This window comes from Ceratotherium simum, chromosome 6 (genome assembly GCF_057802395.1).
Source record: "Ceratotherium simum simum isolate JZ-2026a chromosome 6, ASM5780239v1, whole genome shotgun sequence".
NCBI lineage: Eukaryota > Metazoa > Chordata > Mammalia > Perissodactyla > Rhinocerotidae > Ceratotherium > Ceratotherium simum.
The window spans coordinates 71,358,525-71,378,913 of NC_141905.1; the positions used below are offsets into that span (position 1 = coordinate 71,358,525).

Sequence of the window (20,389 nt, forward strand, 5' to 3'; positions counted from 1 at the left end):
TGCTTTCTTTCCTTTTTTGTCTGTCAGTCTGGAAGTTCTCTTATTTACCTCTAAATTCCCAGTCACCCTCTCTCAAATGCTTCCTTTTGGCAAGACCTGACTTCCTCTCAGCAATTTGGATACTAGATACTCTACGTAAAATTTCTTTCCCTTCTCCTTTTCTATTTATAATTCAGTCTCATTCTGACTTAGATGTTGCTCCTTAGCCTCATACCACAACTTCCGTGGCTTCCATGGTTGAGGTTACTATTTACTCCAGTAAGTGGCTGTTCCCAGACTTATTTTAATTTTAAATAAGCCTGAGTAGTTTAGATGTTCAGAATTTTAATTCTTCTATTTTCAAATGTAAGACACAATTGTAAAAACATTGAAGGCAAGTGTACATGTGTGTAAACACGTGTGCACCTATGTGTGTGCTCATGGGTGTGAGCACAAGTGCGTGTGTGTGTGTGCGCTCTTGTAGTTCTTTATGAGCCTCAGTGTCTCAGAAGACACTCTCATATAAACAGGCAAAATACATTAACAGATGATTCATGATAACAAATAGAACTTAAACAAAGGAAAAAGTCCCACTTTAATAGCTGTTAAAGAAACTTAGACTAAAGTAATAACTTTTAAACCTATCAAATCAGAAGGCATGTTAAAAAGATACTATTTAGTGTCTATAACTTGATATGTGGCTGGTGGGAGAGAAGTGAGTTGTCAACAGCTGCTCTACTAACTAATGTGGTGCTAAGTGTCAAAAACCCAAACTGTTCTGACCTTCTCTTCCCAACCCAGTTATTTCATTTTAGGGATTCTATTTTAAGAAAATATCTTAAATTTTAAAATATTTATCATAGCATTATTTAAGGTGTCAAACTCGGGAACAATCTGAATATCCACAATGAGGTAAACCCATCCAGAGTAGACCCTTCATCAGTTGGCCATAATAAGGCCATTGGAATCTCTACAGAGAAGAAATAAAGTGGGAATGTTTATATCAAATCAGAGAAGGAAGCAGGATACCAAAATATATATGAGGAATAAAGGTAACCCTATAAAACTATGCAAAGGAACTGCAAGAGAGAATACTAGTGTTAATAATGGTGTTTATGTGATGAGATTATTGATGACTGATATTGTCACCAACTAATTGCCCCGAGGAACTCAAGGGTCGGTTCAGAAACACTTAACTGTTTTAAGAGGGGTGATGCAATCACCAACCACCCTGAACCAGACCAAGCCTCACCACAAGAGCTATGCCTTTGACCTTTGCGTCATTTTTATGCTAAGATCTCCTCTCTGGGAGGAGCTTAGGCCTTATTACCATAACCTGCAGTGTATGTGGAAGTATGTTTTCCAACTGAGACTGCAAGCAAATGCCTACCTCTCCCGTTTGAATATTTATTCCCCATCCGAAATAAAAGGCCCCTGCTTTCCCGTGTTAGGGGACAGCCACGACTTTGGAAATGATTCCGTGTGGCCTCATATTTGCTGCAAATAAGTTCTCTTTTGTGTGATAACTACCGCTGGTTGAGAATCTGATTTTAACTCCCAGGAGGTGAACCTACTTTTGGTTTGGTAACAATATTTTGATTTTTTTCTATATTTTTATGAGCATACATTTATTATAGGGAAACTCAACCCAAGGTTATCCAATATAGGCTGTTTGTGTTTACTTGTGGGCTTTTACTTGTTCACGTCATGTGGGCTAGTCTATACTCAGGGCTTTCTCTGAATGCCTGTTACCCTGGAGGTCACATATTCCAAGGCTGAACCACCTCTGTTTTGTAGCATTTCCTAAATGTTTCAAATGTAGTTTGCAAGACTCTCTGCCTTTAAGAACTGAGTGCTTACTGCCTTTGAATTTCCTTGGTACATAAGAGAAGCTCATATTCTTACTGGATTTATCCTTTGTGTCTCGTCTCTTCCTAATCCCCTTTTACCTTCTCTGATTCAAAGGATTTGCAACTGGAGCTAACTTTCTTTTAATGTTATATTTTTAGACAATGGGCCTTGCTTGGGATATAGAAAACCAAACGAGCCCTACAGATGGCTGTCCTACAAGCAGGTAAGTCAGGCCCACGGTTTTGGATAGATTTTTTTGCTGATGGGGCATCCTGAGCTAATTCGGTCTCTTTGGATTCCTGACTGCTTCTCTCTCTCTCTCTTTTGCAGGTGTCTGATCGAGCAGAGTACCTGGGCTCCTGTCTCTTGCATAAAGGACATAAGCCATCACCAGACCAATTTATTGGCATCTTTGCTCAGAATAGACCAGAGGTAACTATGTTCAAGTTAACTCAAGGAAATTAGTCAGGGCTAAGTCTAAAGACTTTAAACCCTGCCCCGAAGCCAGCACTCTGACACTTGCTGATGACCTACCAATGCTATTCAAAGATCTCATATTCTGTAAATATTGTTTCACTTGAAAGAGTTACGGCTTAGGGCCTCTTTAATTCCTGGTTGAATGTCTAGTGCCCTAAGCTAGGTGTCTGGACTTTCCCAGCCCATTACGGGTCATTTTAAGTCAGTCTGTTTGTTGTTTGAGAAAAACAGGAAGCTTTGAGGGACTGGCAAATAAGAGCTTGAGGATGCTGTGGAAAAGGATGTATTCTTATTAGAATTGGTACTTGCACATTGTGCCTGAGCTAGTAAACCAAGGCATCCATTGCTACTGAGACTGGCCATAGCCGTATTTCCACAGTGAGTTGAAAGTAGATTTTAGACATTAAGATGACTGGAATTAAGCTTATCTCCAAGTTCAAGTTAAGTCAATAGACCCAATATCCTCAGAAAACATCTTTGAATGCTTCAGCATAGTTGGATGACATATGCTCACTAGAGCCAGTTGCCTAACTGAAAATCTGAGAGGGCACTGGCTGCACTTTTAGGTGAAGCTATGTACTCCATCTTTGTTACACCAGTCACAATAAGAAGAGATATCCTTGACTCTAGTTTAGGAACTTAACACCAAACCTACTATATTGTTCTGCTAGGGCTCCCATAACAAAATACCACAGACTGAGTGACTTAAAACAACAGAAATATATTTTCTCACAGTTCTGGAGGCTGGAAGTTCAAGATCAATGTGTCAGCATCTTTGGTTTCTCCTTAGGCCTCTCTTCTTGGCTTGCAGATGGCTGCCTTCTCACTGTGTCCTCACGTGACCTTTTCTCTGTCATCCTTGGTGTTTCTTCCTCTTCTTATATGGTCAACAGTCATTTTGAATTAGGGTCCCACCCTTATGACCTTGTTTAACCTTAATTACTTCCTTAAAGGCCCTATCTCCAAAAACAGTCACAGTGGGGGTTAAAGCTTCAACATGAATTTTTGGGGGGACACAATTCAGTACATCACACCTAGACTGACATTTAAGGCCCACCATTAGCAGATTCTGACCCACCTTTCCAATTCATTTCATGTCACTCTTCATGCTTCCTGATGTATACATAGTGATGTCATACTATCCCATCTTTGTTCATTCACTGCCTCTTCCTTGAATGCCTTCTCTGTTTCCACTTCCATAACCAAATCCTACCAGCCCTTCAAAGCCCTCTCCAGTTTCCATCACTTTCCCCAGTGCAGTCCTCGATGGCCTTTACCCCACCCCTGAAAGTGATCTCTGCCTCCTTAAAGCTCCCAGTGCTTTTCACACCTCTTTTCACATGATGGAACTTATCACGCTCTACCTTTGTATTCTGTTCTGCCTTTGTATTATAGCTGTCTCTGTGCCTACCTTATCTCCTTCATTTAACTGTACTTTATAGCAGTCCCAGTGGCCCCACAGTGATTTTTTTTTAACTCAAGGACGCCAAATAATCATTTGTTGGCTGAATGACTGAATTAATACTTTTCCTTTCAAAGTGTTCCCTAGTCCTCATTTGAACTTCTCTCCATGCAGTGGATCATCTCCGAGTTGGCTTGTTACACATACTCCATGGTAGCCGTCCCCCTGTATGATACTTTGGGAGCAGAAGCCATCATATACATTGTCAACAAGGGTAAAATTTTGCTACTACGTTATAACTTGATTCTTTTAATGCTGAGTAATTCCTCCATGTCTGCTTTTGTTAGCAAACTTGGAATGCTGCGACCAGAAAAATGCTCATATCTTTCTTGTCCTATAGTACCTAGGATATAATTTACAGAGAAGTTACAAAAAGCCCATGAGGCAGGGGTATGCACAGATAGAAGTTTCAATGTAATGCTTCAAGGTGGCGTAGTATCACAGTATAGTTTAGAGATAAGACTATTTACTTTGGCCACACTGGGTAAAAGGCCATAGAGTGAGTGACTAAATCACTTAATTGACTAAATCACTGTGAAATGATCGATTTAATTTCCTATTCTTGTATCAAGTCGGTACAGTTAACCAGCATGTACCAATGTCCATGGTGAGTCTGTAGAAAAAATTACCATTGTTAGAGAAACAAGTACAAGTTCAATGGGCAGGTAACAGCCCTTTCACACATCTAAGATGTTACTTTATGTCACAGAACTAGTAGATTGAGTAGATCCATTTGAACTATAGACACAATCAGAAGTTTTCTATTTGTGTAAACAAGTATTAAAGCAAATACTAACATTTAGAATCATAAAATGCTTGTCTGCTAAAATCCCATTTGCTCCCTCCTTTTTTCTTCCCTCCCCAAAATAAAAAACATTGCTAGGAGCACACCTAAGCAATTCATACACCTTGTCTGTATTTTTAAGCAGAAGGAATTTTGTGGCTCCTCTAGAAACTGTAAAGAGTGTTGGCAGCATGCAAGCAACTATGTGTATGTGCTTCTGTTTTAATTAAGCTCATTTATTATCAATGGAACGTTTCAGGTTTTACACATTATAAATCTGATTTGCAGACATAATATTCTTTGGAGAACCTCTAGCTTTAAAATTTTCAAAAATATCTTCCTCCTTGCAAGAAATACAGAGCAGGAGAGTGACCTCTGTCTCTATTTCTGCTTTCAGCCGATATCACCACGGTGATCTGTGACACACTCCAAAAGGCATCAATCCTGATAGAGAATGTGGAGAAGTGCCTCACCCCAGACCTGAAAATGATCATCATCATGGATCCCTTTGATGATGACCTGAAGCAAAGAGGGGAGAAAAGTGGAATTGAGATCTTGTCTCTGTTTGATGCTGAGGTATGGATCTGAAACTCAACCCACAGCTCGAAGGCTGGTCTGAACCATGGGCCACTTGCAGGGTGTCTACACAAGAGCACAGGCTGTTCTTCTCCAAGGGTGGCAGGAGAGGAGTAAATTAGACGGATGCTGCGAAGCTCTGAGGATGATTTCTCCAAGACAACTCAGAGACCGTGCTAGGGGAGGCGGAAAGGTCTGTGGCCAGCATGCACAGACTTCTACGTAGAGAATTTATAAATTCAGAGGTCAGTGGTAGTTAAGGAGATAGTCCTGGAGCCAGGCTGCCTGGGCTCACATTCCAGCTCTGCATCTATTACTTAGGTGACCTTGGGCAAGTTACTGTACATCTCCCTTTCCCCATCCGGAAAACAAGTATAAAATAGTCCCTCCCTCGCAGAGGAGTTGAAAGAGTTAAATGAGTGAATATATATAAAGTGCTCAGGACAGTGACTGGTATGTAGTCAGCCTTGAAATGTCAACTATTCATATTATTCAAAAATATTCAGCCATGGTCCCAGATCACTGAACCTTAAGAGTATGATGGAAAGTTTGAACATTTGGAATCTGTCCTCTTGAGGCTGGTATTCTAGAGAAACATTATGCTCTTCCCTAGGGCTTCCATTGTGCCTGACTGTTGGCTTCTGGGCCTGATCCATGTTGGGATTTTGGTTATATTCCCACAGAGGCAGTCTCATGGAAAAGGGAAAGAAAGGGCTGTATTTGTCATAAATCTGTCCATCTCAACTAATGTCTTTCTTTCTTGGTTTTCTTTTCATGTAGAATCTAGGCAAAGAGAACTTCAGAAAACCAGTGGTAAGTTTTCTTCTGCCCAAATTTGAGTCTTGCCATACTCAACTCTTAAACCTCCTGGCAGACTAAGCCCTTGTGCTTCCCTCTCTAGCCTCCTAGACCAGAAGACCTGAGCATCATCTGCTTCACCAGTGGGACCACAGGTCGGTACCCATGAAACTATCCCAGAGGCCCCTGGTCAGCCAAAAACATGACTTGAGTCACTGACCACTGGTGGCCTGGTAAATATATCCTACAATGAGCCCTATCCATAGGGGCTTACAACCTCAGACTTTTGAGTATGGATACCCATATAGAAAAACATAAACATAAGCAAATAAACTTCATTGAACACACTGGGAGGTGTTTACATGCTATGGATTTCAGGGGTCTTAAAGATGGCATCATAAAGTCAACTTTCTTTCCCAACCAACCACTCTCTCAATTTGACACCACTGGAATGATTTCACTCATTCAAAGTAACCCAGTGATAGTCCTACACAGATCACTGTGCGTCCTCCACCCCCACCTAGCAGCTATGTATCTGTTAGAACTCTTAATAGCTTTTAATGTGGCCCACAGTGACCTACAGTTATATCCATTTCATTGTGACCAGTTTATAAGATAATAGCTAGGTAATATTGTTAGATCTGAAGTCTTAAACATAAAAACAGTCCAATGGAGGTCACTTGGATTTTTTTTTTTCTGACTGTGTTGCTATCTGAGATTATGGCTGTGCCCTGTGTGGCAGTAGAAGGCTAACGATGCTGTCAGCAGTAGCTTCTCTGGGGGCATTAATCATTCATAAACAGAGTCATACACCATTCATAAAAAGACACAGTGACAGGAGAAGCTCTTGGCTCTCTAGAAAAGAACCAATTGAACGTAGCTTCTTATTTCAAAGCCAAAGGCTACCTATTAGCTATATAAAGGGTCTTTCTCTCCTCCTCTTGTTTCCTTCAGGTGACCCCAAAGGAGCCATGATAACCCATCAAAATATTGTTTCAAACACTGCTGCTTTTCTCAAATTTATGGAGGTCAGTGGTCAATTGAAAAAGAGGTCCTAATTAAAATGTGTATCTGTCATAAGATTTTAATCTTGAAGTTAGAGAAGGCAGAGAGAAAAATAAATAGGTTTAAGGCCTAAGTGTGGACAAATACTGGTGCATCTTTGTCCGGAGGACTGTGCATTTTCAAGTCTTGGTCTTTTAGGATCACTGAATATCTCTACACTCAGTGCCGTTAAGGGTACCTCTTATAGTTATACAGTACACCACCTGCACAACTGTATGTGGCAGTCCTGGGGAAGGACTAGTTTTTTAAAAATTAAAAAAAAATTTATTGAGATAGAATTGACATATAACATTACATTAGTTTCAGATGCACAAGATAATGAGTTGATATTTGTATATGTTACAAAATGATCCCCACAATAAGTCTAATGTCCATCACCACATATAGTTACAAATTTTTCTTTCTTGTGACAAGAACTTTTAAGATCTACTTTCTTAGCAAATTTCAAATATGCAATACAGTATTATTAACTAGAGTTAATAGGAGTAGTGTTTAAATCTCCTTTGGAAGAGAAAGTTGGATTAATCCAATGTTGTCTCCTCTTTGTTCCCTGATCTATAGGGTAGTTTTCAGCCCACCCCAGAGGATATCACCATATCCTACCTCCCCTTGGCACATATGTTTGAGAGAATTGTACAGGTGAGTGTTCTCTGTTCCTAGGAGGTGTGTGAAAAGGGAGTCCTGATTGCTAGCCCCGAGTTTATTCCAAAGGGAACTATACAACACTGGCAGCCCTTTCTCTAACAGGAAGGGCACAGGCAGGGAGTTGGCACAGCTGAGTCCTAGTCCTGGCATCACCCCTGCCTTGCTGTACAGCCTTCCTCTGTTGAGTTTGTGTGTCCAACAGGGCTAGTGCTTCCTCCTGCTTTACGCAGGGTGCCTGTGAGTCCACTGAGGTCATAGCCAGGAGCTGACTATCTACACTTAATTCTGAGCTGGTATATGAGACATCGCTTCTTCTCTTTAATTTTATTTTGGTTAGAACTTTTGGAAACGTCTAGGGTTAGAGAAAAGGAAGTTCCCCACAGAGGGGCAGAGAAGGAGCATTTGACCAAGTAAGATGTCCAGAGTGTGTTAGGTGGAGCCGTCAGGATCGCATGTGCGCTGGCGGAGAGCTGCCCGTCTGTGCGTGGCCTCCAAGCTTTTCAGGCTATTCTGAGGCCAATTTGAGAGCTGAAAGCAGTGCTGGCCTTTCAAAAGCACAGGTAGTAGGGGCTGGCCCAGTGGCATAGTGGTTGAGTTTGCGCATTCCACTTTGGCGGCCCGGGGTTCGCAGGTCCAGATCTTGGGCACAGACCTACACACCGCTGGTCAAGCCACACTGTGGCAGGCATCCCACATATAAAGTAGAGGAAGATGGGCACAGATGTTAGCCCAGGGCCAATCTTCCTCAGCAAAAAAAGAGGAGGATTGGCAATAGGTGTTAGCTTAGGGCTAATCTTCCTCACTAAAAAAAAAAAAAAAAAGACAAACACACAGGTGGTAGTATAGATGGCAATCCTCTCTCTGCTCCACCCTTAAATACCTCTTCATCAGTTTATCTGTTGATGCGTGAAATGCCAAAATGAAAGATTCAGATCTTTAGGCTAAAATGTTGATATCTGATTAACAAAATGTTGATTCTAATAAGCATATTTTTTTCACATTTTAACATTTCTGAAATTGAGATGGTTTTACAATTGTAGGTATGTTCTAGTTTAATTGGCAGCATTTTTTCTTAGTGCTACATAATGAACCTATCTATTGGAATTCTTAGTAGCTTTTAATATGGCCCATGATGACAGTTATATCCATTTCATTGTGCCCAGTTTATAAGATAATAGCTAGGTAATATTGTTAGATCTGAAGTCTTAAACATAAAGTGGTCTCTTACAAAGGATGTCTTAGACTGTCACCAAGAGCTGTGGGTAGAGTAGGGGTGGGCCCTCGGTCTCATATTCTGTCTTCTCTCTCCTGCCACCTCCGCAGAAATGAGTTTCCATCCTGTCTTGGGGGTGGGCTCTCAGAGTTCTGGGTACCTGAAACATTGGGGGTGGGGGCGCTGTACAGAGAAAAGTGCCCGTGGACGTCAACCTAGTCCAAGCCAGGCCCCACCTGAAGCAGTCCTATGGCTCTGAGCCCTATTCATTTTGGGTTTTTTTTTTTTGTGAGGAAGATCAGCTCTGAGGTAACATCCATGCCAATCCTCCTCTTTTTGCTGAGGAAGACTGGCCCTGGGCTAACATCTGTGCCCATCTTCCTCCACTTTATATGGGATGCCGCCTCAGCATGGCATGACAAGGGGAGCATCGGTGCACACCTGCGATCCGAACCTGGGCTGCCAGCAGAGGAGCGTGCGCACTTAACCGCTACTCCACGGGGCCGGCCCCATGAGCCCTTTCTTGTGTTTTGCTTTTAGGCTGTTGTGTACTCTTGTGGAGCCAAAGTTGGGTTCTTCCAAGGAGATATTCGGTTGCTGCCCGATGACATGAAGGCTCTGAAGCCCACAGTCTTTCCCACCGTGCCTCGACTCCTTAACAGGGTCTATGATAAGGTACTAACCTTGCTTCTGCTGGGCTGGCCCTGAGATGAAGGAACTGTCTGTGGCTTAGGTCTGACGGATGCTGTTAGGGACTCTATGTTGCTAAGAAATTTGCTCCACTTCCAGCCCCACCTCCCTACGGGTATCTATTTACAGCCACATTTACAAATGCAGCCATGAAAAACCATAATAAATGAAGTCCCCTTTCCTCTGGGTGAGATTACTTGGACCTGACCTGGAGAAAGAGCTCAAGTCAGACACTTGGGGAGCCCCTCAAAATGCAACAAACTTACTGGGAAGTTGTTACTCTAATTTCATAGTGCCTACTGGTTATTGAGCTTCTTACTGAGGTGTCAGGCCCCGTGGTAAACATTTCATATGCATTCCTTCATTTAATCCTCACAAAAGCACAGGAAATCACCTACACTGATTATCCATAACTCACAGATGAGGGGACTGAGACTTGGAGGTTAAATAACTTGTTCAGAGTCATATCTAATAAGTAGTGGGGCCAGAATCACACTGTCACATAATAGTTTTAGCTATCATTGATCACTTCTCTATTTTTCATTAGGGTTTGCAAAATTATGATTTTTCTAATTCATTTCTCTTGCATTCATTGGCTGAGATGCTTCCATAAAGGCATGACAAATATTTGATTCTTTTCCTTTATTTATCAGTCTTCAAAATAATGAATTGGTGCCCCAACAATCTTCAAAAATAGCCAGTGAGATTTTTTCTTTGTAATATTATAAATGTATGATTTGCATATTTGTATGTCTAATCCATTCAGTCATTCTTGATGTTCAAATTGTCCCATCTTGGAAGTTGGGAGCCTCATCAGGTCACTCCTGTGTCCTTTTGACATGACCCCCAGTAGTCTTTGATAGCTTCCTTGCTTTCTGTCACAAGATGTCCCAAGCTCATCTTGTATGTTATCTCACCCAAGTCTTGGATTGGCTAATTTCTTCAAGGACCCCTGGGAACAGGGATTTTAACTCAGGCAGTATAATAAAATAACAGAGCCCAGGCACTTAACCACACGCTCAATCATCTCATAATTTTACAGGCATAGGAGCCCTGAACAAATAACACATGGTCATTCTTCATATGCCTTGGATCCCACCCTTGAGATTCTAACATTCCCTTTCACACTTGGGAATCTCACCAGGTGCTATCCTGGGGCTCCAGGGACAGGGCGGGCGGCATTCTAGAACACAGATAACTGCTGGACGTTGAAAGCCCTTGTTTCTAACAGGATTGACACCAGTTCTAACAGTTCCTCATCATGCTATGGAATTATTAGATTTGGTTGTTGTCATGGGTTTTGTTCATGTTGTTGGACATTTTTGATTTTTTACAGATAGTTATTTTATAACATGGTAATGTTTAACACACAGTTCACTTCTGGAACTTATTTTTAAAATCGGGGACTTTATTACCTGAGTGTCTAGATTCCAGCTCTTTGTCAGTGACTTGTTAGGGAAATGTTGAGCCTTGTGAATATTAAAGAAAGATAAATCTCTTAGATTGAGAGAGGGATCAGGAATGACATGATGCAGGCAGCACTTGAGTGTAGATCTTGGAAAGAGATAAGGAGATATTGGCAAATTGATGGTACAGATGTGAGTAGGTTCTTAGAGCCTAGAGCACAGTTGGCATTAGGAGGTGAGGATGAGCAGCCCCGTTTGACTGAAGGCCCAGAAATGGGAGTGTAAATATGGGAGGCAGTCTTTGAATTTTGAACTGGAAAATAACTTTGATTTCCTTGAATCTGACTTCCAGTAGGATGGAGTCTTGAAGGCCAGAATATGGAGTTCAGGATTTAATTTTGGAAAAAGGGACTTTCTTTGAGTTGTGCTTGGCAAAAGCTCTCCTGTGGCAGGAGTGTGGTTGTTGGATTTTAGAGTCATGGTGAGGCCAGAATCAGGGAGACTAGGGAAATCATGTGAGCTGGGAAAATGGTGTCAGAATTAAGCTCAAAGGGAAGAAATAATCTAAGTAGGAAAGTCTGTTGGGTTTTATATGGCATGGCTAAACGAACTTTAGTTACAGAGAAAGGTGGTATTTCTCCAAGTTTAGTGTACGTAAGTATCAAAGGAGCAAGGGGAGGGAGAGGTGGTGCTCCTTTAAAAGATCAGATTCCTAGGCCCTGCCCTTAAGCTACTAAATCAAAAGCCTTAGGGTGGTGCCCACTGAGCTGTTTTTTTTAATCTAGTACTCCCAGGTGACTTTGTAGGTAAATGCTGACCACCTTTTGAGGACATGCTTATCTCAGTTGTCAAAGTTGTCTGCCAACGACGAGCAATCTGAGGAGCTGGAGCCCTGTATGTATATACCAAGTTCACTTCTTTCTTAGTGTGGCCATAATTCTCTGGGCTCCTCATTATTCAGCAACCTAGCTCATGCACGAGAGCCACTTCCTTATGAAGCTACGAGGCACCATCTCTTGCTCACTGAGGAATGGCCTTGGTGAGTATCTCCAATAGGTTTCCAACTAAGTGGAGCTATCACCCTGCAGGTACAAAATGAAGCCAGGACACCCTTGAAGAAGTTCTTGTTGAACTTGGCTGTTGCCATTAAATTCAGTGAAGTGAAAAGAGGTGTCATCAGGCGTGACAGTATCTGGGACAAGCTCATCTTTGGAAAGATCCAGGTAGGTTGGGTGGGTCCTGGACAGAGCCAGGCAAATATCTGGGCTGCCCACTGACCAAGCATAGTTTCCTTTCCCTCTGATGGCTGAGCGTCTCTTTAACTGGACATACTTTCACACTTTCTGTGTTCACTCACCATTGGAGATCTCTCTTGGCCAACTTTGTCACTAAAGGGAATTGGTCAAAAAGCAGAAAATGGGTTTTACTTAGGTTCTAGCACTCTCTCTTATTCTTATAAGTGGTCTGTTGAGATTTTAAGTAATTTGAAGGGCCCAAGAATACAAATTATCTGAGAACAGATAATTTTCAAAAAACTGAGAACAGTTTTTTAAAAACTGCAGGTCTGGTCCCACCTATGGATAGTAGTGATGATAATAGCTAACATTTTAAGTATTTTTCCTTAATGCCAGGCCCTATTCTAAGAGCTTTGTAAATTAGTTTAATTCTTATAACAACACTGGGTAGGCTGTTCTACCCATTTTGCAGTGGAAGAAACTGAAGCCAAGGAAATAGGTTTCAGCAGGTCTTTTGCTTCTTCTAAACAGGCCAGCCTGGGAGGGAAGGTTCGCTTCCTGATCACTGGAGCTGCCCCCATCTCCTCTTCCGTCTTGACGTTCTTCCGGGCGGCAATGGGATGTTCGGTAAGCCAAGCACCTCCTTTGAAGATAGCTTATTTCACTTTTGCACAAATAAAGCTCACTGTTTAAGTACAAATTAAAACACAGCTGAAAAGTACCAAAGAGAAAGTCACCCCACGTCTCAAAATCAAGAGAAAACATCCTTCTAGTCACCTCTTTATTCATCTGTGTACAGAAACCTTTACATAAATGGCATCAGTGTTCTGAAATACTTATTAAACAGTGCCCCACCATCATTCCTCCCTGTCAAATAAATATCTACATCATTTTAATGATTTTGTAATAGTTTTTTGAATGTTCCCAAATAACTAGTCTCCCATTGATGGACACTTGAGTTGCTTACCATTTTTTTTTTTCTGTTATAGTCAATGAAGTGATAAGGATACTTGTGTAACCTTTAGTATTTATGCAATTATCAACTTAGGATAAATCCCTGAGAGTAAGGATAATTGGGTCAAAGTATACGGGTTTTTTTACATGTTAAGGTAGATTATCACGCTTCCCTTTTTTATACATTCCTGCAAATAATGCGTGAGGCCTTGTATCCCCACATTCGTGCCAGTGACAGGCTTTTTCAGTCACTTAAATCTTAGCCAATCAGATACACTAAAAAATGTTATTGCAGTTTTATTTCTTTCATTAACACTGAACATCTTTTCTATTACTTATTGGCACTTGTATTTCTTTCATGAATTACTGTACTACTTCCTTATAGAAAAATGGGCAAAGGATATTTTGATTCTCTTTTACGTTACTCTCTAAGAGTTCTTCATAATAGTAATAATATTAATCTTTGTTGTGTTAGAAATATTTTTCCCAGTCTCTTCTTTTTGCATTTTGTATTTGTGGTTTTTGAATTGCTTAGATAGGATTTCCCAATATTTTATAAAACTGTTTTCATCTAGATTTCCTGGTAATCTTACGGTTTTACTTTTTTCCAATTAAGTCTCTGATCCATCTGGAATTTAGTACAAGGGCTTGGGCATGGATATTGTCTCTCTTTGTTTTTCTCCAAATGGCTAACTAGTTCATTCATTTGACTAAAATGCACAGCATGAGTGAAACAGATAGCCTTGTCCTCACAGAGTGTCCCCTATCTGGATAACCCCCATCAAAAAAGATTCTGAATTGATACCAAGGCCAGGGATCCTCTAGTCTTTCAAACTAGCCCCCTCTTGGCCATTCTTAATACTTTCCTTTCCCTCAGCCCCTGAAACCAATAGATCAGAAGGTCCTGTTGCTACACCCTTCCCAGAAATGCCTTCCTCTCTGTCTCTACCAACTCTGCCCATCACAGGCCACATCCCCCATGGCAGCAGCCTGTACACTTATTTCTCCCACCAGCCTCTCTCCTGTCAAGATTATCCTCTATACAAGGGGTTGGCAAACTGTAGCACAGGCCAAATCTAGTTCTTTGCCTGTTTTTATAGGTAAAATTTTAGTGGAACACAGCCCTACCCATTTGTTTATGTATTGCCTACTGCTGCTTTTGTGCTACATTGGCAGAGTTAAGTAGTTGAGACAGAGACCAGATGGCTCAAAAAGCTGAAAATATTTACTGTATGGTCCTATTCATCAAAAGTTTGCCAACCCCTATTCTATACCACAGCTAGAGCTATTTCCCTTAAAAAATCCTACTCACTTTCTCCACTTCCTTCAGTAGTGCTCCATTGCCTAGGTTCAAGAGCAGTTGACATCGGGTTGCACAACCCTTAATGAATAACTCACATTTTCCTATCAGCTTGAAATGCCACATTTCCCAAAGTATAGTATAAGTTTCCATACCTTGGTCTATTTCTGGATTCTTTTGGTTTTTGAGTGAATCCTCCATTGTAAAGACTTAGCAGCTCGGTGTGAATTCAAGGTTATCAGGACACTAAGTGTCCTCCAACCCTCAGAGACCTTGCTTTTTACATGTCTTGCCATAGGGCACAGCCAGCTCATGCTTTATCTTGAGTAAGTGTCAAAGCCTTTCTTTGGTTTCCCTAGGTATATGAAGCTTATGGTCAAACAGAATGCACTGCTGGCTGTACACTTACATCACCTGGGGACTGGACATCAGGTAGGCTCTTCATCTAGTGGGCGGGAGGTGCAGTGGTTGGGAGAAGAGGTCTAACTGAACTAGGACTTACGAGTTGAGATACCCTCAATGCTCTAGATGAACGTGGCAAATGCCAAACTCAAGTTTTGGTCCAGGCCTTCCTATCTTGGCTGTCCAGCATTGGTGCCAGATGATTTTTCGGTCTTATTCTTTTAGAGTCAATCCATAAATATCTCTGAAATATGCCTGGAAATATCACCATTTTATGGTTTCCCAGCTGATTCAGTGTGGTGTGTTCTAGGCCATGTTGGAGTCCCCCTGCCTTGCAATTATGTGAAGCTGGAAGATGTGGCTGACATGAACTACTTTTCAGTGAACAACGAAGGAGAGGTGGGTAGGTTGTGCCTGGTAGTCATGTCCGGACAATCATGGTGCGAATGTTTGTATCAGAAAGAACACACAATCGTGAGCAGGCTTGACTTTGACTCCTTTGCGATCTTTAGCAAGGAATTGAATGTCTCGCGCTTTCCTATCCTCCACAATGGGGATGAAAATCTGGTGCTCTTCACACTGTAGTGGAAACCATCAAATGACTTAAGGTGGAAGCAGGTGTTTTGTAAAGTACCCAAGCCAGGAGGACCAGCTTCTGCTGTTGTCACCACCTGTACTGTCTGATGTGCAGATCTGCGTCAAGGGCGTCAACGTGTTCAAAGGATACCTGAAGGACCCTGAGAAGACAGAGGAAGCCCTGGACAAGGATGGCTGGCTTCACACAGGAGACATTGGTTGCTGGCTCCCGGTGGGTGTTTCTTCAAAGCCTCTGGGCGTCTATGCTACTTGACTGGGGAGATCCGTCTGCTTAGAAGCAAGATGGGCAGAGATATGAGTAGGTTAATCAGCTGAGTTGGCATGGCTCCCTTGACAATGGAATAGATTTGCTCACAGACAAAGGAAAGTTAGGTGACTTTTCCAGGGAAGAGGTGTAGTGGTCTTATTGTTTTTTTTTTCTTTGTTTTTGCTTTTCTTGAGGCATAAATTGTGATTTGATAACTCCATTGGCCTATAACATTTGCCTTTTACGAGTTTTAAGGGACTAAGTTTCTTTCTACTTAATATATAGGGAGATATTAAGACAAAGAAGCAGGATTTCTAAAGTAGATGTATGCAGAGGCTAATTTTTGCCTCTCAGTAACCTTCACAGCCTCTCTCTGTGGCAGACACAGAGACTTGTTTTTAAGCATAGCTTGCTAACATGCAATTAGCAGTAGTCTCTGTCAACCTCATCTGTTTTCCTAAGAGAGGAAATTATTGCATGGTAGTGATGGAGACTTGGAACCCCTGCAGGGGATTTTCTAAGAGGTCTCCTGTCTGAGAAGTTTTTGTCTACTATGTGCTGGGGGAGTGGGAATGTAACCATATCTTAAATCTCCTTTCTTGCTCAATAGTCTCAAGATTTAAGTGACATTCAAGGAATATTTGACAATGAGACCTTCAAGAACACTTCCAAATGATGTATTTCATAGATTTGGGTCTAGTAGTATCTTGCTAACATAATGAGAGTTCTCTGCTCTAATAAGCCTAGGGTGTAGGCAACAGATGTGCCCCCACCCTGGAGTTATAAAGGACTAAGCCTTATGAATCACTTTCAGATGTCTGTTAGGCTGAATTGATGGCTAATTTTTTAAGTCAGCTTTGTTGATGGTTCCAGGGTTGGTTCAGTCTATTGTCCTACTTAGGGTGTGATCATGTGGATTGTATTTGCCACTTGTCCCAATTCTATAATACAAATCCCTAAGAACCTGATCTCCTCAGACCAATTAGCTAAGAGAAATGAAGCTGCAAATGACCTCTGGTGGCTGGTCAGAGAGCCCTCCCCAGCTCTGCTTCTGTCCTAACAAGCATAATTAATGACTTGTTTGATTAGCATTAGCATGGTGGAGCTGTTTTAGCCTGCTCCTGGACCTAACAGGAGGGATACATAAAAAAGAGTCAAGGAGGGCGAGATCTAACTAATTCAAAAGTCTTAATAAAAAATAACTCCTTCCCTATTCCAGAGAGTTCTGGCAATGGAGTAATTAGAAATTAAATTATTGGAAATTCAGAGCCACAAAATTTCTTCATTGGATGAGGCAACCATTTACACAATCCCAGAAGTCTCTGGGACTTTTTCTGAGGCTGCACGTTGACCCTCCATACAGACATACAGTATAGACAGGTTCTTGCTGGACGCTGCTTCACTTCCCTTTCCCTAAAGCCAAGAAAGAGAAATAAAAGAGTGCTCAAAAGTATCTAGAGAAGTCAAGTTTAAAGAAAGAAGATAACTGTGACTTCGCCACTCTCTCCACTGACACCACCCATAGGGCTCAAAAACACTGAAGCTGTTATCTCTCTCATATAGAATGGAACTCTGAAGATCATTGACCGTAAAAAGAATATTTTCAAGCTGGCCCAAGGAGAATACATTGCTCCAGAGAAGATAGAAAATATCTACACAAGGAGTAGACCGGTGTCACAAATTTTTGTACACGGGGAAAGCTTACGGGTAATACATTGTTTTAACAATAGCCATTTTCAGGCACAGACTATGCTGATTCCCATAGCTACAGGAAATCTGTATAGGTGGGTTTAGGATGAGAAGATCCAAGCTTATAAAACTAAAGAAATGAAGCCACATTCCAAGCCTCAAATAAGGCAATATAAGCAAAAAAAAAAAAATTTTTTTTTTTTTTTGAAACTGATAGACTCTCAGTCAGTAGAATTGTTAAAAACTGTTATACTAAAGGGTAGCCATTTAGTGAAAAAGAGCCCCACATTGCACTTAATTTCCACTACAATAAGAGTTCCTCCGGCACAAACTATTTTATATATACTGTGCTTAAATTTAGCTTTTTGGGAGTGGGGGAGGGTTGATATGGACAGGCCAGAGATGCTTTAAGCTTAGTGTTGAACACCACTTCTTTTTGAACAACCAAATTTGAATAGAAGATTTTCGTAAAGATGTTGAGGGGGAAAATGGATTCCCACTCTCAGGGTTCCATGAGGGTTTGAAATATGTGGTGAGAAAGGGGTAGGTCACTAGTACTGAATCTGAAGTCTTGGGAAGTGTCTATTACAGAGATATAATCCTGCTTTCTTTGCTCATTGAGGACACACTGCACAGTTCTCACATGCCCTCGTCCTTTTGTTTCCTTCCATAGTCCTCCTTGGTAGGAGTGGTGGTTCCTGACCCAGATGTGCTGCCCTCATTTGCAGCCAAACTTGGGGTTGAGGGCTCCCTTGAAGAACTGTGCCAAAACCAAGTAAGTCTCACTTAGGAAAGCTTTATGCACCCCCATGGGGTCTGTCATGGGAGAGGGGAGGATCCATCAGGTCGGGCACCCATGGGTTCCCAGAGCCTTCTCTCTGGAAGGACAGACTCTTCCTGCATTTGTGATGGGTGGCTGCAGCCCAAATAGATAGACTGGTTTTATCAGACTGGAGGATGGGATGGGAGTTTAAAAACAATGACAAAACTCTATTCTTTTTACAGTAACATGCTCATTGTGGGACAAAAAATTGGAGAATAGAGAGTTAAAAGATGCTATCCAGAAAAAGCCTGTTAATATTTAGATTTGCCTTTTCTTCTCATTAATTTTTTTCTTTGAGCAACACTAGGCATAAAATATGCTTGTACACACTCCAAATCCTACTTTCACCTTGATGAGCTTTTATAGGCATTTTGAGTTAGTTCATGCTTGGCTTTTCATTTGGGCTCTTTTCCAAACAGCCATCCTTTAAGCTATGTTTTATATTCTTAGGTTGTAAAGGAAGCCATTTTAGAAGACTTGCAGAAAATTGGGAAAGAAAGTGGCCTTAAATCCTTTGAACAGGTATGTCTACTGATATAATCCTGGTCTCTCAAGTCACACTGGAAAGTTTTAAAGTTTGCATTTATAATGGGGTTTAAATGTATTTTCCAAGGAATTGATTTTAGATTCTGCACCATTAACCCATTAACTACAAAGCATAGTAAACTTATCTGTTACTTGTAAAGTCCCTTTTGCTGTCCATGATCCTTTCTCCCTTCTCCCTACTTCTTTCCCAAATCACAAGTGTGTGAGAATAGGCATGTGTTACTGTTCTTTACTCTTCCACTTCATCAGCCCCACTTTTACAAGGTGAAATATTCCTCACGGTTCTTCACAGAGCACTTAGAGCGCTCTGCAGAAAAGCCCGTATCTCTAACAAACATGTATGAGACTGTGTGTGTGTGTGTTCATCTTCTCTTCCAGGTCAAAAGCATCTGTCTTCATCCAGAGCCATTTTCCATCGAAAATGGGCTCTTAACACCAACAATGAAAGCAAAGCGGGGAGAGCTTTCCAAGTACTTTCGGACCCAAATCAACAGCCTGTATGAGAATATCCAGGAGTAGGTTAAGGTACTTATGGCTGGAAGGGGCTTGGAGGTAGATTGCCTTGTGGGAATAGGATTAAAAACTAATCTTACGTTCATTTTTTTGTCTTTCTTCCTGTCTGTTGTTTTACCTACTAAATTATAAAACCATAGTTTTGGGGTTTTTTAAAAATATTGAGAGACTTAAAATGTGGAAGCTTAGCCCTGAACTACATAAATCTTGTCCTTCCCATCTAAATGTTGCTGACATTTAGGTTTTAGGGCTACTTTTATCAACATACCTTTCTTCCAGGTCCATTTGTATTCTCTGTCCCTTCCTCATGATCTCCAACCTTTATCAGTGACCACTTGTTCAAGGGCCAAAGTGACCCTTTGTGACATTTTCCTCATTTTATAGTACACCTAACTTATTGACAGTCCTAACACTTAGGCCTTCCAACGTTCAAATTAAGAACCTGTAAGTTCTGAAAGGCTATTTATAATTCATGTTTTCTAACTACTCCACAGAGTCACTAAAATTTTAAATTGAGATTTAACCTATCACTAATATTAATCATATCTGTGACACAAATTTCTTTTATGTACTTCTGTGTACACTGAAGTCTGTGTACAGAAGGGAAAAGTTTGATCTTACTGAACATTTCCTAAATTCTCTAGTTTCTCTGACTTGGGAGAATTAAAAATTGGGCCTATGACATGTTGTCCAAAAAAAAATGTTCTTAAAGTGTTATCTACAGTAAGTGGTATCTGTTGACTAAATCTGTTTCCTGCAGTTTGCTGCTGAGCTGGAAGCTCTGGGGGAAGGAGTTGAAACTTATGTCAAGTGCATGTTTCCAGTAAATGAAGCAAGTACTGATTAAAAACCTCCTGACTGCGTAAAAAGATTTATGGGCAAGCACACCTACACAACAGGCCTATCTTCTGGGAAGGAACCAACTGATCTTTTCTCCCCTGGACTCATCCCTACTGTACCTTACCCCTAGACAACACATGTTGCTTCCACTTGTAAAGTCTTTAAAATAAACTACTGCAGATACTTATGTTGTGGTGTGTGTTTCCTCATGAACCATGATGAGCATCAGCTTTAGACAAGGACCACTTAACAATCATGTAAGCTAGTAGCTCTCACTGGAATTACCTGGGAGTTTAA

General features: G+C 41.2%; 1 protein-coding gene across 1 annotated transcript in view; it reads left to right on the forward strand.

The window, feature by feature from the left end:
* The window catches only part of ACSL5 (acyl-CoA synthetase long chain family member 5), a 41,767-nt gene extending 21,492 nt beyond the window's left edge, over positions 1-20,275 (forward strand). The window contains exons 4-22 of the mRNA XM_004428084.3: positions 1,989-2,053; positions 2,161-2,262; positions 3,884-3,983; positions 4,951-5,129; positions 5,910-5,942; positions 6,031-6,082; positions 6,882-6,955; positions 7,554-7,631; positions 9,391-9,525; positions 12,035-12,169; positions 12,713-12,808; positions 14,795-14,867; positions 15,148-15,236; positions 15,529-15,645; positions 17,245-17,388; positions 18,044-18,145; positions 18,644-18,715; positions 19,118-19,264; positions 20,013-20,275. Coding sequence (XP_004428141.2) covers positions 1,989-2,053; positions 2,161-2,262; positions 3,884-3,983; positions 4,951-5,129; positions 5,910-5,942; positions 6,031-6,082; positions 6,882-6,955; positions 7,554-7,631; positions 9,391-9,525; positions 12,035-12,169; positions 12,713-12,808; positions 14,795-14,867; positions 15,148-15,236; positions 15,529-15,645; positions 17,245-17,388; positions 18,044-18,145; positions 18,644-18,715; positions 19,118-19,258 — 1,787 coding nt within the window. The 3' untranslated portion in view covers positions 19,259-19,264; positions 20,013-20,275. The remainder of the gene's footprint in view (positions 1-1,988; positions 2,054-2,160; positions 2,263-3,883; positions 3,984-4,950; positions 5,130-5,909; positions 5,943-6,030; positions 6,083-6,881; positions 6,956-7,553; positions 7,632-9,390; positions 9,526-12,034; positions 12,170-12,712; positions 12,809-14,794; positions 14,868-15,147; positions 15,237-15,528; positions 15,646-17,244; positions 17,389-18,043; positions 18,146-18,643; positions 18,716-19,117; positions 19,265-20,012) is intronic.
* The last annotated feature ends 114 nt before the right edge of the window (positions 20,276-20,389 follow it).